This window comes from Oncorhynchus masou, chromosome 29, assembly GCF_036934945.1.
Source record: "Oncorhynchus masou masou isolate Uvic2021 chromosome 29, UVic_Omas_1.1, whole genome shotgun sequence".
Lineage (NCBI taxonomy): Eukaryota > Metazoa > Chordata > Actinopteri > Salmoniformes > Salmonidae > Oncorhynchus > Oncorhynchus masou.
The window spans coordinates 29,805,435-29,820,901 of record NC_088240.1 but is presented as its reverse complement, the minus strand read 5'-3'; the positions used below and the strand labels follow the sequence as shown (position 1 = coordinate 29,820,901).

Below are 15,467 nucleotides of genomic sequence, written 5' to 3'. Positions count from 1 at the left end.
AAAAAGATATGGAACAGTTGAAAACCTCACGGATAGAAGACGCAAATGCATTTTGCCCCCCAGGATAGGGAGGAGGATCGTGAGAGAAATGCTACAAAATCCCCAAGAATCACTGTGAAATAATTGCTGGCCTTGGTGGCGTCTTAAATCACCAGATTTAAAAAAGCACTGTCAGACACAACACTATCAGACACAACCACAGGCTCTTTGGAAGAGTTGCCAGCAAAAAGCCCTTAATGACCCGAGACACAGACGCAAGGGCTTGGAGCCAAACGTCATTTAAATTATGATTGGAAGGTGCTCTGGTCAGATGAGACCAAAATGTAACGTTTTGGTCAGATACAGCATCGGCATGTTTGGCGTCGAAACAGAGATGCATACAAGGAGAGGCACCTCATACTCACGGTGAAATGTGGTGGGTCAATGATGTTTTGGGGCTGTTTTTAATTCCAGAGGTCCAGGGGCACTTGTTAAGACTGATGGCATAATGAACTCCACCAAGTACCAGGCAATTTTGGCTGACAATCTGGTTGCCTCTGCCAGAAGGCTGGATCTTGGCCGTATGTGGACTTTCCAACAAGACAATGACACAAAGCATACCTCAAGATCCACACAGAAATGGTTCTGTGACAGCAAAATAAATGTTCTGCCATCGCCATGTCAGTCGCCGGACCTCAATCCAGTCGAAAACCTGTGGGCTGAGTTGAAGAGGGCAGTTGATAAGCGCAAACCCAAGAATGTGAAGGTTCTGCATAGAGGAATGGTCCAAAATCCCTCCAAATGTGTTCCTTAACTTTGTCAAACATTAGAGGAAAAGACCATGCTGTTATCCTTGCCCAGAGGTGGTGGCACTAAGCACTAAATGAGGAGTGCCAATAATTATGAAACCTTGATTTTGGTGAAATGTATTTTGTATGATTTTGGTGGGTTCCATTGAAACATTAAAAAGGTACAGTATTTCTCACATGTTGGTATTTTGAGTTTATCTCTATAATTATATTGTTTATATTTTTGTAAGTATTGTTTGTGTATTGCTAGTCGCCTCAGTGCCAGTAATTTTGGAGCCCACTGTATATGGGGGATAAACTTAGACTGCAAGTAATTCAACATTGATAAAGTGTAGAGAGAAACATTTTAAAATGTCTTCTCTTACTCACCAGGAGGACTGCACTCATGTTTTCCCTTCTTGACAGTTCACCTCTTTTCTTCTTTCCTCATTGGTTATCTTTAACTTCAGCTATTAGGAGACTCCAGAAATAAGGTAATTGTCCAATTTGTGTACCGTTTGTATATTCATTCTATTCACTAATCAACAAAGATTATACATGCAAAATATAATCACTAAATGTTGCCCTTAGGCCTAACTGGCAGATTTGATTTATTTTTCAATAAAATCTCCCATATTATGATTAACAGTATGCATTCTTATAACACAATTTAATAATCTCATTGCATGTCCATCATCAATCATGATAAATCAACAGTTGGAACAAATTGCATGGCAATACCTCATTCATTGTGCATTGTAGCTCATCAAATCCTACATCATGGCTGAGTTTGAGTGACCAAGCATTTCCTACAGAGTTTTAGTCTGTCTGTCCCACTTTTCTCCTGTTCCTATGACCTGTGAAGTCACCATTAACCCATCCCTCCCCATTCCCCTCCCAACAGCGGAAGCCTATGAGGCGGCGCTATGAGTCTCCTGGTATCTACTCTGACGATGACGCTAACAGTGATGCGTCCAGCGCCTGCTCGGAACGGTCGTACGGCTCCCGGAACGGAGGTATGTGGTCCTGTGTTAGTTGGTAAGAACGTGGCACTAGCAACACAAAGGTAGTGGTTAGATTCCCACTAGATGTACATATGCTAAAATGTACGTACTCATGTTGGATAAAAGCGTCTGCTAAATTGTATATATTGTCATTATCTAGGTATCCCTCACTACCTGCGTCAGACAGAGGATGTGGCAGAGGTACTCAACCACTGTGCCAGCTCCAACTGGTCTGAGAGGAAGGAGGGACTGCTGGGACTGCAGAACCTGCTGAAGAGTCAAAGAATACTCAGGTCAGCCCAGGGCATGGGGGGGGGGGGTGGACCTTTTACAAAGGAATCTATAAGGATAAAGTAAGGGTTTGTGTTTATAATGTAGAGTTTGGAGAATGTATAGTTTGTGTTTAGAGTGTTGTGCCTGCTGTGTTTGTTCATATTTCATGGTCATTTCCTTTTTTTAAATGTCCAACTTTTGAAGAGGCGAGCAGGTCAAGGGTCCTGCGATGGGTTTCTTTTTATAGCTTTCCTTAATTGGGGAAGAAATGAGTTTGTGAGCAGCCTGCAGGTATAAAGCCGCCTGTCAGATGGTGCAGTGAAAGATTAATTTCAGACAAAGTTGTTTCACTGTCGGCTCTCTCTTAGTTTCCCTGTCAGGCCACCAGCATTCTGTATCCTGAAGAAGGCGCTTTACGTCAAGCCTCTCTGATGTCTGTGTGTGCCTATGTTTATTCATGTGTGCCGGCGGATGCTGTTGTGTGTTGCAGCCGGGTGGAGCTGAAGAGACTCTGTGAAATCTTCACCAGGATGTTCGCAGATCCACACAGCAAGGTAGGTGACAGGATGTTCAGCTGTTTGAACGTTTCATATCAATACAATGATACTCACTCATAGCTTTTACTTTTGAAATCCAAAAACCCATTGCTTAGCAGTGATTTGTCTGAAAACTAATTGAGTGTGTTTTGTTGCATGGCCTGCTTTGGTGTGGATTTTAACAACAGAGAGTAAGTGTGTGTTTTTAATCTCAGTTTTCTACTATACAGACACTTATTGCCTGTGTTGTTACTTATAAAGATGATATGTTGTCAGTTGTTGATGGTTGTGTGTGTGTGTGTTCCTCAGGTGTTCAGTATGTTTCTAGAGACTCTGGTAGACTTTATCCTGGTGCACAGAGAGGACCTGCAGGACTGGCTGTTTGTCCTGCTCACCCAGCTACTGAAGAAGATGGGAGCTGACCTGCTGGGGTCTGTCCAGGCCAAGGTTCAGAAGGCTCTGGACATCACCAGGTATGGATCTCTAAATCCCCCCTCCGATAACATCTCATGCCATTTTTACACTATCATGCCGACCCAAACCAAACTGTGTTGACTTGGATATTTTATTTTTTACAGTCCTTTTCAGCACTGTTCTAGCGACTATGGTGGATTTGTCACTAGGCCAGCTCATTACAGCTGTTTTTGGTTCAGTTGTGTGAAAATACCATTTTGAGTATAATTTCACTCATTTAATTTAGTAACTGATTTTGTTTTCTGTTTTGTTCTTCTCAGGGAGTCTTTTCCGTTTGATCAGCAGTTTAACATCCTGATGAGATTCATTGTGGATCAGACACAGACACCCAACCTCAAGGTACAGTATGCAGAGAAGGTCACATAACTAGATCATTCCCTGTTTGTTTTGGGGGTTGGCTCTGGGTCTAACAATTTAAGATTTCATATGCCAGTAACTACAGTACAAGGGTGATATTGTCAAACATTTTAAAAGTAAACTTGCTTAATGCCCGAGTGTATCGTGAAGCTCAACCATGTGTGTATCGTGAAGCTCAACCATGTGTGTATCGTGAAGCTCAACCATGTGTGTATCGTGAAGCTCAACCATGTGTGTATCGTGAAGCTCAACCATGTGTGTATCACACAGGTGAAGGTAGCCATCCTGAAGTACATAGAGTCACTGGGAAGACAGATGGATCCTACAGACTTTGTCAACTCCAGTGAAACGCGACTGGCTGTATCTCGCATCATTACGTGGACCACAGAACCCAAGAGCTCTGACGTCAGGAAGGTATGTCTCAGTGGGAAGTAGGAACTACTACTTAATGTAGGTATCTACTCTATGTGCTCTATAAGGACTAGCTGAACCACATGCTGTCCAGGCAGAAAGCCATGCGAATACTGCACTGCTAATAGTACAGCAGCTGGATTAGCCTACTTCCTCAAACAAATTCAGCTTGAACTGTTTTTATCATATATTCACTTGGATTAAGTGTGTTATCATTTGTTGATTAATCTTAAACTCAGAACCCATCCTTTTTAGAGGAAATGCATTCAATAGTTTTTCAATGTTATCGATATTAAGATCTAGTTATGTACTGTAGCTATCCATCCAGTGGGTTTCACCTCCTTTGTTTGTATTTGTTGATGTTCTAAGCGGTTGTCAATGATGCCATGTGCCACCAGGAATGACCTTAGCAGACACCATCTCCCTGTGCTGAGGCAGGACGTTCCAAATTAAGTCCCCAACTAGCTAGTGTTTTAACACAAGGCGTTTCTCACGCAGTAGGGTACTAAAAACAGGTAGACTCAAAATGACCTTTGACGGTGGGGGAAATATATATAGTTTTAATGCTTTTTATTGTTTTCTAATAGAGACAAACTTTCTACCTTAACTGCATCCCACAGGAGGACCCGGCATACAGCTATAACCACGTCTAGGTTTATAGTCGTGTACTACTATAAACATCTGCTTTCCTTTGTCAAAACTACAATACCCATAATTCTACCCCCCTGCCACTGTGCCCCAGACCCTTCATAACTGGGTGGTGGAGGAGCTATCAGGCAGGTCCGGTACTGCAGCCTTACTGGAGGGGCACCTGGAAGAGAGGTGTAAGCAGGTAGTGGCTCATCAACCAATCACTGTCCAATGCCAAGCACGCTCCGCCCGCCGAGCCGCACCGACACCAAACTGCCTCAACGAGTGGGAAACGATCTCAAGTGTGGCCTCTCCCACCTCATCTTTACCCTCTCTAGCCCTTTCTATCGCTCGCTCTAACCTGCAGTAGCTATGCCTTGCGACTTTGATTGTGGATAAATGGACTGGTTTGAGAGTGAAAATACTTTTGTTGGCCAACAAAACACTACTACAACACTAAACAGTATTTATGTAAGGACTGTGAGAATGGATTGTTGCTTTGTTTTTTTGAAGTGAGAGTTCTACCGGCTGATGTCGTTGCTAAATAACAATGTGAAAACTTGACTGCTGTTTTTTCGTCTTCTGTTCTCTGTGCCGAACACATTTGTCTGTTCTGAACCACATTAACACCCTGTCCATATGCATGCTAACATGGTCGTTTGTAGTAGAATGAATCACTTGATTTAACATTGTGCTTATTAAGGGAATGTCTCAGTCCTGGTTGGAAGCAATATCTGACCTGCTAGAAGCATGATGTCTCTTACCGCAAACATATAATGGACTATATTACAGCAATAGTTGCAAAAACGTGTTTGATAAAGTGACTAACGGTTACTCAGTACTGTTTTAGCCAGCATATAACACGTCTCACTGTGTTCCAAGCCTCCCACTGGTAGGGATACCTGACAACAGACGTAGCTCTTAGTGGAGCAAAGGGCTTCCCTGTAGGAATACATAAATACATAACCCACTATTGACTATGTCTGTACCCTACATCCCAAAGGAAGCCCACCTAACACACTGTTTACTGTAACTATCCCCTCTGCTCCCTACTGTATGTACCTCTCCCCTCTGCCCCCTACTGTATGTACCTATCCCTTCTGCCCCCTACTGTATGTACCTATCCCCTCTGCTCCCTACTGTATGTACCTATCCCCTCTGCCCCCTACTGTATGTACCTATCCCCTCTGCCCCCTACTGTATGTACCTATCCCCTCTGCCCCCTACTGTATGTACCTATCCCCTCTGCTCCCTACTGTATGTACCTATCCCCTCTGCTCCCTACTGTATGTACCTATCCCCTCTGCTCCCTACTGTATGTACCTATCCCTCTGCTCCCTACTGTATGTACCTATCCCCTCTGCCCCCCTACTGTATGTACCTATCCCTCTGCTCCCTACTGTATGTACCTATCCCCTCTGCCCCTACTGTATGTACCTATCCCCTCTGCCCCCTACTGTATGTACCTATCCCCTCTTCTCCCTACTGTATGTACCTATCCCCTCTGCCCCCTACTGTATGTACTTATCCCCTCTGCTCCCTACTGTATGTACCTATCCCCTCTGCCCCCTACTGTATGTACCTATCCCCTCTGCTCCCTACTGTATGTACCTATCCCCTCTGCCCCTACTGTATGTACCTATCCCCTCTGCCCCCTACTGTATGTACCTATCCCCTCTGCCCCCTACTGTATGTACCTATCCCCTCTGCCCCCTACTGTATGTACCTATCCCCTCTGCTCCCTACTGTATGTACCTATCCCCTCTGCCCCTACTGTATGTACCTATCCCCTCTGCCCCCTACTGTATGTACCTATCCCCTCTGCCCCTACTGTATGTACCTATCCCCTCTGCCCCCTACTGTATGTACCTATCCCCTCTGCCCCCTACTGTATGTACCTATCCCCTCTGCCACCTACTGTATGTACCTATCCCCTCTGCCCCCTACTGTATGTACCTATCCCTCTGCCCCCTACTGTATGTACCTATCCCCTCTGCCACCTACTGTATGTACCTATCCCCTCTGCCCCCTACTGTATGTACCTATCCCCTCTGCCCCCTACTGTATGTACCTATCCCCTCTGCCCCCTACTGTATGTACCTATCCCCTCTGCCCCCTACTGTATGTACCTATCCCCTCTGCCCCCTACTGTATGTACCTATCCCCTCTGCCCCCTACTGTATGTACCTATCCCCTCTGCCCCCTACTGTATGTACCTATCCCCTCTGCCCCCCTACTGTATGTACCTATCCCCTCTGCCCCCTACTGTATGTACCTATCCCCTCTGCCCCCTACTGTATGTACCTATCCCCTCTGCCCCCTACTGTATGTACCTATCCCCTCTGCACCCTACTGTATGTACCTATCCCCTCTGCCCCCTACTGTATGTACCTATCCCCTCTGCCCCCTACTGTATGTACCTATCCCCTCTGCCCCCTACTGTATGTATCCTATCCCCTCTGCCCCCTACTGTATATACCTATCCCTCTGCCCCCTACTGTATGTACCTATCCCCTCTGCTCCCTACTGTATGTACCTATCCCCTCTGCCCCCTACTGTATGTACCTATCCCCTCTGCCCCCTACTGTATGTACCTATCCCCTCTGCCCCCCTACTGTATGTACCTATCCCCTCTGCCCCCTACTGTATGTACCTATCCCCTCTGCCCCCTACTGTATGTACCTATCCCCTCTGCCCCCCTTCTGTATGTACCTATCCCCTCTGCCCCCCTACTGTATGTACCTATCCCCTCTGCCCCCCTACTGTATGTACCTATCCCCTCTGCACCCTACTGTATGTACCTATCCCCTCTGCCCCCTACTGTATGTACCTATCCCCTCTGCCCCCTACTGTATGTACCTATCCCCTCTGCCCCCTACTGTATGTACCTATCCCCTCTGCCCCCTACTGTATGTACCTATCCCCTCTGCCCCCTACTGTATGTACCTATCCCCTCTGCCCCCTACTGTATGTACCTATCCCCTCTTCCCCCCAGGTAGTCCGTAACCCCACTATTGACTACTGTATGTCCCTCTGTCCTCTGCCCCCCAGGTAGTCCGTAACCCCACTTTTAACTACTGTATGTCCCTCTGTCCTCTGCCCCTCAGGTAGTCCGTAACCCCACTTTTAACTACTGTATGTACCTATCCCCTACTGTATGTCCCTCTGTCCTCTGCCCCTCAGGTAGTCCGTAACCCCACTTTTAACTACTGTATGTCCCTCTGTCCTCTGCCCCCCAGGCGGCCCAGGTGGTGCTGATTTCTCTGTTTGAGCTGAACACCCCAGAGTTCACCATGCTGCTGGGAGCCCTGCCCAAGACCTTCCAGGACGGAGCCACCAAGCTGCTCCACAACCACCTCAAGAACTCCAGCAACACCAGCAGCGTGGTAAAGGAATACAACCAGGAATATAAGATGTGTTTTACACTAGCAGCCATGTTAATTTTAGTGTGGTGATTTGAAAGATTGAGCTTTTGAACCTATTTCTGAGGTAGACTAGTTAATTCACTTGTATGCGATCCAATGGTTTCATTCCATTTGGTCATGATCTTCGATATTAACTTTTGTAAGTTATGAACTTGTTTTTCTCTTTCTATTTCTCAGAGTTCTCCCAGCAACACTATTGGGCGGACCCCACCCCGCCACACCCCCAGCCGGACCAGCCCCCTCACCTCTCCGACCAACTGCTCCCATGGTGGGCTGTCTCCGAGGTACGTACCTCCCTTTTCTCAGACCTTTATCTTCAGGGAGAGTGTCATTGTGTCTCCTAATGCATGGCTAAACCACGGAGCACTGGTTGATGGCTTGTTCTTCTTCACCATGCATTCTAATCCTCTTCCCTTGTTAATGCATGCCTACCTCTAACCTCAACTCAGATCAGACTAGTTTCTTTTTCTCTTTTTTCCTCCCTCTGCTGCACTCTTCCCTTCTTCTTTCTCTTTTTCCTTCTTTCTCTCTTCTCTGTGTGTGTGATCCCTTGTGTTGTTGCCCCCACCTTGCCCCGTTCTCTCCCTCCTCCTTCTGTCCGTCCTTCCCTCGTGGCCGTGCTGTGGCCACAGTCGGTTGTGGGGTGGATGTTGGAGTGGCGATGGGCTGTCTAAGCACCCCCCTCCCCCTCATCCTCCTCCGCCTCCCTCCACCCCCTCTGGCCCCGCCCTCAGGGTCCTCCGCAGAGCGTACTCTCCCAGGTAACACTCCTAGGGGGCGTGGCCCCAGGAGGGGCGGGACTGGAAGTCCTCCCAATTTCGCTCGACCAATAGGGATTCCTTGCTTCAAGTCTCATGTTACATTATGGCATCCAGTCTTCTCTGGATAGTTATCTCTCCCTTCTTAGTTATAGCATCACGCCAATCATCGATGGTCAGAGCTGCATCCAAAATACATATTTTACCTACAGCAATGAATTTGAGCCCTTGCATGGTATAAGACTAATACAACTAGTCTCTTCGTATGAGTATATGTCTCTGTGTTTGTTTTTGTCCTTACCACCCTGTATATAACCCCTCACCCCTGTCGTCCTCTGTCTCAGTATGTTGGAGTATGACACAGAGAACATGAACTCTGATGAGATATACAGCTCCCTGCGAGGGGTCACAGAAGCCATCCAGAGTTTCAGCTATCGCAGCCAGGAGGACCTCAACGAACCAAGAGGGAAGAGGGACGATACTGTGAGTCATTACCTCAGCTCTGGAAATTAAACTGACTGACTGACTGATGTTGGGGAAGGAAAGGGACATCAACGAGAAGCACATTACAAAATAGCTCATTATTAAATCAAGAGTAGGATTTAGGCTAATCTGTTGCTTCATGTTTCTTCCTCCCTGGTTATCATAGCCATTTTCACGTGCATGAGTAACAATAAATCACATTAATCTATAAAGCTCTTTTTACATCAAAACTTGTCGTCTATAAGACCTCAACTGACTACAACTGTTTCTTTTCTTTCTCTCTCTTCAGGTGGGGCGTGAAGGTGTGGCGTCCTCTCCAGGCTCGGATGCCCGTTTGGGGCTGGATGTGGTGGAGGGTGGGCGTACGGCCTTGGATAACAAGACCTCCCTCCTCAACACTCCGTCTCCCCGCTCCTTCTCTGGGCCGCGGGCCAGGGAGTTTGCCCCCTACGGCTATGGGGACACCATCACCTCATCCTACGACAAGAGTGCCCTAAAGGAGGCCGTGTTCGACGATGACGTGGAACAGTTCAGAGACTGTGAGTCACCTTTGACCTCTGCTTGGCCCTTAACCCTGTGACGCCACCTCCATGTTGACCAACTCTGATCCATCCTGTATTGTCATGACATGTGTGGCTTCCTCAGGTTTTGGCAGCACAAAGGAAGAATAGGTTTAGCTCATTCTAGTGTTACATGGTGGCTGATGAAAAACATTGGGAATAGGATAGCCTTCTATCTGGAGTGAATAGTGAGTCTGCTGGCTATAGTCAGTCCTCCTCCCTCCTGATTGTCTACCTTCCTCCTCTCCCCTCCCTCCTCCCTCCCTCCCACTACAGGCCGTCGGCAGGACGGCAGTGGTGAGAACAAGATGGTGCTGCCTAAGGGCTTTGCTCCGGGTAAAGACTCACTACTCTATGACTGTTTTTTTCTTATTTTCTTTCTGAAGTGTTTCATTGCTGTTTCCATTGCCATCCATTTCAATGTCTTGAGTGATTTCCTGTCACTTTTGCTGTGTTCATGGGGATACTAGCTCGCTAAGTATGCCTGAGGGGTGTATGGTCCATACCACTCACCCAGTGTTCCCCTCTGTCCTCTCCTCAGGTTCCCAGGACCACTCAGACCTTGTGGCAGATCTTCTGAAGGAGCTGTCCAATCACAACGAGCGTGTGGATGAGCGTAAGGGGGCCTTGGTGGAGCTGCTGAAGATCACACGAGAGGACAGCCTGGCCGTGTGGGACGAACACTTCAAGACCATCCTCCTACTGCTCCTGGAGACACTGGGGGATAAAGACGTAGGGATCCTATACTTCCTGCAGCTCTGATTATGCAGATCACTGCTATTTCAAAGGTTTTACTTGCAGGGATTGTGTCAAACACATGCATACAGAATAACTAGACAGCAGCTGTACTACCAAATAGCTTGTTTATTAAGCTGCTAACGTGAAAGCCTTGCTACGGGTTAAAGGGTTTGGCTGTGGGTGTGTGTGGTGGGCATGCATGGCTCCAGGAAGGCTGTACAGTATGTGTATATTTGGAAGTTTAATGGACACTCATTCTTCCTATTCCCTCCATATAGCACACCATCCGGGCCCTGGCTCTGCGGGTACTGAAGGAGATCCTGAGAAACCAACCGGCCCGCTTCAAGAACTATGCTGAACTCACCATCATGAAGACCCTGGAGGCACACAAAGACTCCCACAAGGAGGTACAATTCCTTTTATTCTTTACATTATTGCTCTATAGCCATTTACTCAATAGGCATCTGAAAAAGCAAGGGTGTCCCCCCATGCCTCGGTACTAGGACCTGTCCTGTTCTCCCTGTACACACCATATACAAAGGCATTATGAGTGATCTCTTCCCTCTCTGTCTAGGTGGTGCGGGCAGCGGAGGAGGCTGCCTCCACCCTAGCCGGCTCCATCCACCCAGAGCAGTGTATCAAGGTGCTGTGTCCCATCGTCCAGACGGCTGACTACCCCATCAACCTGGCTGCCATCAAGATGCAGACCAAGGTGATCGAACGCATCACCAAGGAGTCCCTCCACCAGCTGCTGCCTGACATTATACCAGGACTACTGCAGGTGAGAATCTGGTCCTGTTTGGCATTATGAGTGTTTGGTTAGAGTGTACTGTACGTGTGTGTGTGTTCACTGATTTCTGCTTGTGAATGTGTGTGTGCACTCTTGTTTCTCTGTCTGTATTTCCTTCTGGCAGCCAGTCCATTAATACTGATCGTCGTAAATCTGTTCCCAGGGCTATGACAACACGGAGAGTAGTGTTCGCAAGGCCAGTGTGTTCTGTCTGGTGGCCATCTACTCCGTGATTGGAGAAGAGCTCAAACCACACCTGCAGCTACTCACAGGCAGCAAGGTACACTTCCCACCACTGTCATGTTCTCAATCAGCATCTCAAAGCCCTGACTGACAGACAGACAGACAGACACACACTACACCACACACCAGTGTTCATTTTGGCAGCTATTTTAGATTTAGATTTTGTCTTAGTCACATTTGAGTAATTTCATCATTCTTGGTTTGTTTTTATCAGTCGAGTAAAACTGGATCATTTGTCATATTTTAGTCAATGCATTTTCTATTAAATAATTCATATTTACCACTAACTTCCATCATGTGCATATTCAGCCTTATCCAACTAGGCCTACTACTACATACCCTGCAATTAGGTGGCAAAATTGCTATTGTGGCATAGCCATGATTAACAATACTACAATGCCTTGATTACATGTTAAACAATTTACAGTTCAGATTTTCTCCCCAGCATAACCATTGGAATGGGGGTAAATAGTGAAAAGAGGAGAATCTAAGATATATTTTTATTTAACATTTATTTAACTAGGCAAGTCAGTTAAGAACAAATTCTTATTTTCAATGATGGCCTAGGAACAGTGGGTCAACTGCCTTGTTCAGGGGTAGAACAACAGATTTTTACCATGTCAGCTTGGGTATTCAATCTTGCAAACTTTCAGTTACTAGTCCAACGCGCTAACCACTAGGCTACCTTCCGCCCCATATATACACTACCGTTTAAAAGTTTGGGGTCACTTAGAAATGTCCTAGTTTTTGATAGAAAAACACTTTTTTTTGTCCATTTAAAATAACATAAAATTGATCAGAAATACAGTGTAGACATTGTTAATATTTTTGTCAATTGGACGACGCTTTGCGTTCTTCCACATGTGTCGTGTGGAAGGAAATTTGCAACACAAACTATTTATTTATTTATTTTAGGCCTATATTTATTTTGTTTGTAACTATAGTTTAAGTGTTTTCTATTTACCTTTTTTAGATTTTATACATATTTTATATTTTGTTACATGCTTAATTGAAAATGTGCACAAAGGTTCTAAATAAAAGGATAAATAATCAAATATGAGTAAGTACCTTTTATTTGTTGAGTATAATTCAGAATGTAATAAGAAATATGTGGTCATTTTATATTTTAATTTACAGAAAATGTGCTATATCGTGATATAATTATCTGGATATGAAATGACCTATATCTGGATATGAGATTTTGGCTATATCGCCCAGCCGTAGTGTTACTTGCCTCGAAGCGAACATAGAAGTAATTTAGCTCGTCTGGTATGCTCGTGTCACTGGACAGCTCTCATTTGTGCAATAGTTTGCAAGCCATGCCACATCCGACGAGCGTCGGAGCTGGTGTAGTACGATTTGATCTTAGTCCTGTATGGACGCTTTGCCTGTTTGATGGTTCATCTGAGGGCGTTGCGGGATTTGTTATAAGCTTCCGGGTTAGAGTCCCGCTCCTTGAAAGCAGCAGATCTACCCTTTAGCTCATTGCGGATGTTGCCTGTAATCCATGACTTCTAGTTGGGGTGTTTAGTCCAAGAGTCCTTAGCTTAGTGATGAGCTTTGAGGGTGCTATGGTGTTGAACTCTGAGCTGTACTCAATGAACAGCATTCTCACATAGGTGTTCCTTTTGTCCAGGTGTGAAAGGGCAGTGTAGATTGCAATAGAGATTTCTGTGGGGACGACGTCATCAATGCACTTATTGATGAAGCCAGTGACTGATATGGTGTACTCCCAGAACATATTCCAGTCTGTGATAGCAAAACAGTCCTGTAGCTTAGTATCTGCTTCATCTGACCACTTTTTTATTGACTGAGTCACTGGTGCTTCCTGCTTTCATTTTCGCTTGTAAGCAGGAATCGGGAGGATAGAATTATGGTCAGATTTGCCAACTGGAGGGCGAGGGAGAGTTTTGTTCGTGTCTTTGTGTGTGGAGTAAAGGTGGTCTTGAGTTTTTTTTTCTCTCTGGTTGCACATTTAACATGCTGGTAGAAATGAGGTATAACAGATTTAAGTTTCCCTGCATTAAAGTCCCTGGCCACTAGGAGCGCTGCCTCTGGATTAGCATTTTCCTGTTTGCTTATTGCGGTATACAGCTCATTGAGTGCAGTCTTAGTGCCAGCATTGGTCTGTAGTTCGCCTCTGGTTTCGACTAGTTTGCTCTATGGTGTGTTGTTGAGAGGGTCATTTTTGCCCCACGTTCCATCTGCGGGGGCCCGTGTCCTTGGGTTGCATAAGGGTACAGGACTGGCGTTTGTCAGGGTTGTACTCATTAGAGAACACTGTAGTAAAACGTTGTGCAAAGGAAACATTTCATTAGTGTTTAATTACTAATTAAATTCCTGGTATTGGAATTTCAGTTGACTTCTGAATTGACATTGCCATTATTATTTCTCTTACCACTTCTCCTTGCTCCACCATGATAATAACTATGTTTTAACATATAATATTCTTCTTACAGATGAAGCTGCTGAACTTGTACATCAAGAGGGCCCAGACGACCAACAGCAACAGCAGCAGTTCCTCGGATGTGTCCTCACACAGCTAGCTGTAGGAGGGATCTGCCTGTCTGTACTTTGCATCTGAATTAGGGGATATGGTGTGTGTCCTAAATGGCATCCTATTCCCTATATAGGCCACTACGTTTGGGCTCTGGTCAAAAGTAGTGCACTATATAGTGAATATTATGTCATTTGGGACACAGTCATACAGTACCAGTCAAAGGTTTGGACACACCTACTCATTCAATGGTTTGTCTTTATTTTTAATATTTTCTATATTGTAGAATAATAGTGAAGACATCAAAACTATGCAATAACACATATGGAATCATGTAGTAACCAAAAAAGTGTTAAACAAATCAAAATTAATTTTAGATTGTTCAAAGTAGATACCTTTTGCCTTGATGACAGCTTTGTACACTCTTGGTATTTTCTCAACCAGTTTCATAAAGAATGCTTTTCCAACAGTCTTGAAGGAGTTCCCACATATGCTGAGCACTTGTTGGCTGCTTTTCCTTCACTCTGTGGTCCAACTCATCCCAAACCATCTCAATTGTGTTGAGATCATGTGATTGTGGAGGCCAGGTCAAGTTTGTGGAGGCCAGGTCAAATTTTCCACATTGACTGACCTTCATATCTTAAAGTAAGGATGGACTTTCGTTTCTTTGATGATTATATTTGAGCCCATAATAAGGGCTTGGTCTTTTACCAAATAGGGCTATCTTCTGTATACCAACCCTACCTTGTCACAACACAACTGATTGGCACAAACTCATTATAAAGAAAATAAATTCTAGAAATGTACTTTTAACAAGGCACACCTGTTAATTGAAATGCATTCCAGGTACCTCATTAAGCTGGTTGAGATAATGCCAATTGTGTGCAAAGCTGTCAAGGCAAAGGGTGGCTACTTTGAACAATCTCAAATATAAAGTATGTTTTTTGGTTACTACATGATTCCATATGTGTTATTTCATAGATTTGATGTCTTCAGTATTATTCTACAATGTAGAAAATATTAAAAATAAAGAAAAACCCTTGAATGAGTAGGTGTGTCCAAACTTTCGACTGGTACCGTAGTTGTGCCTCTTCCAGACCTCTCCATTCCTGAGATTCTCTCTCCTTCACCACGGTGGATTCCTCCGGATGACCCTCTGCTTCAATCACAACTTTTGCTCCCAGCCTTTTCTTTATTTTCTCCCCAGTGAACTTGTCCTTTCATTTGTCATCGAATTTCTTTCTCCCGTTTTGTCAATTTTTTAAATTGTTTATATATATGTGTGAGGTCTGGGTATAGGGTGGTTTAACGCTTTTTAAATTCTCTATAAGAACGAATGGGGGTCAAGCTGCTGTACATCTACGGCAACACTCTTTCACTGACATTTTTCATAATGTAACTTTGGATGCTTATTTGGTTGAGCATTCAAAAAGCAACAGGAGGGGAAAGACGAAACCAGGAGTTATGATGTGGTCCAATAACAATGATGTGGTCTAATAGCAAATAATGCAATGAAATTGA

The 15,467-nt window shown here is 45.0% G+C and overlaps 1 protein-coding gene across 19 annotated transcripts in view; it reads left to right on the top strand.

Annotated features, from left to right (window-relative positions):
• LOC135519299 (CLIP-associating protein 1-B-like) overlaps nt 1-14,159 on the top strand; it is a 91,748-nt gene extending 77,589 nt beyond the window's left edge. For 10 of the 19 annotated variants that reach the window (XM_064944446.1, XM_064944450.1, XM_064944447.1 and 7 more), the window contains 19 exons: nt 1,238-1,261; nt 1,672-1,783; nt 1,932-2,064; nt 2,535-2,598; nt 2,890-3,053; nt 3,315-3,393; nt 3,682-3,825; nt 4,565-4,654; nt 7,692-7,838; nt 8,055-8,161; nt 8,510-8,638; nt 8,980-9,118; nt 9,408-9,657; nt 9,955-10,014; nt 10,220-10,410; nt 10,695-10,823; nt 10,991-11,197; nt 11,370-11,486; nt 13,909-14,159. In XM_064944446.1, the coding sequence (XP_064800518.1) occupies nt 1,238-1,261; nt 1,672-1,783; nt 1,932-2,064; nt 2,535-2,598; nt 2,890-3,053; nt 3,315-3,393; nt 3,682-3,825; nt 4,565-4,654; nt 7,692-7,838; nt 8,055-8,161; nt 8,510-8,638; nt 8,980-9,118; nt 9,408-9,657; nt 9,955-10,014; nt 10,220-10,410; nt 10,695-10,823; nt 10,991-11,197; nt 11,370-11,486; nt 13,909-13,995 (2,373 nt within the window). In that variant the 3' untranslated portion in view covers nt 13,996-14,159. The remainder of the gene's footprint in view (nt 1-1,237; nt 1,262-1,671; nt 1,784-1,931; nt 2,065-2,534; nt 2,599-2,889; nt 3,054-3,314; nt 3,394-3,681; nt 3,826-4,564; nt 4,655-7,691; nt 7,839-8,054; nt 8,162-8,509; nt 8,639-8,979; nt 9,119-9,407; nt 9,658-9,954; nt 10,015-10,219; nt 10,411-10,694; nt 10,824-10,990; nt 11,198-11,369; nt 11,487-13,908) is intronic. The other 9 variants (XM_064944458.1, XM_064944456.1, XM_064944463.1 and 6 more) reach the window with 3 other exon arrangements.
• The last annotated feature ends 1,308 nt before the right edge of the window (nt 14,160-15,467 follow it).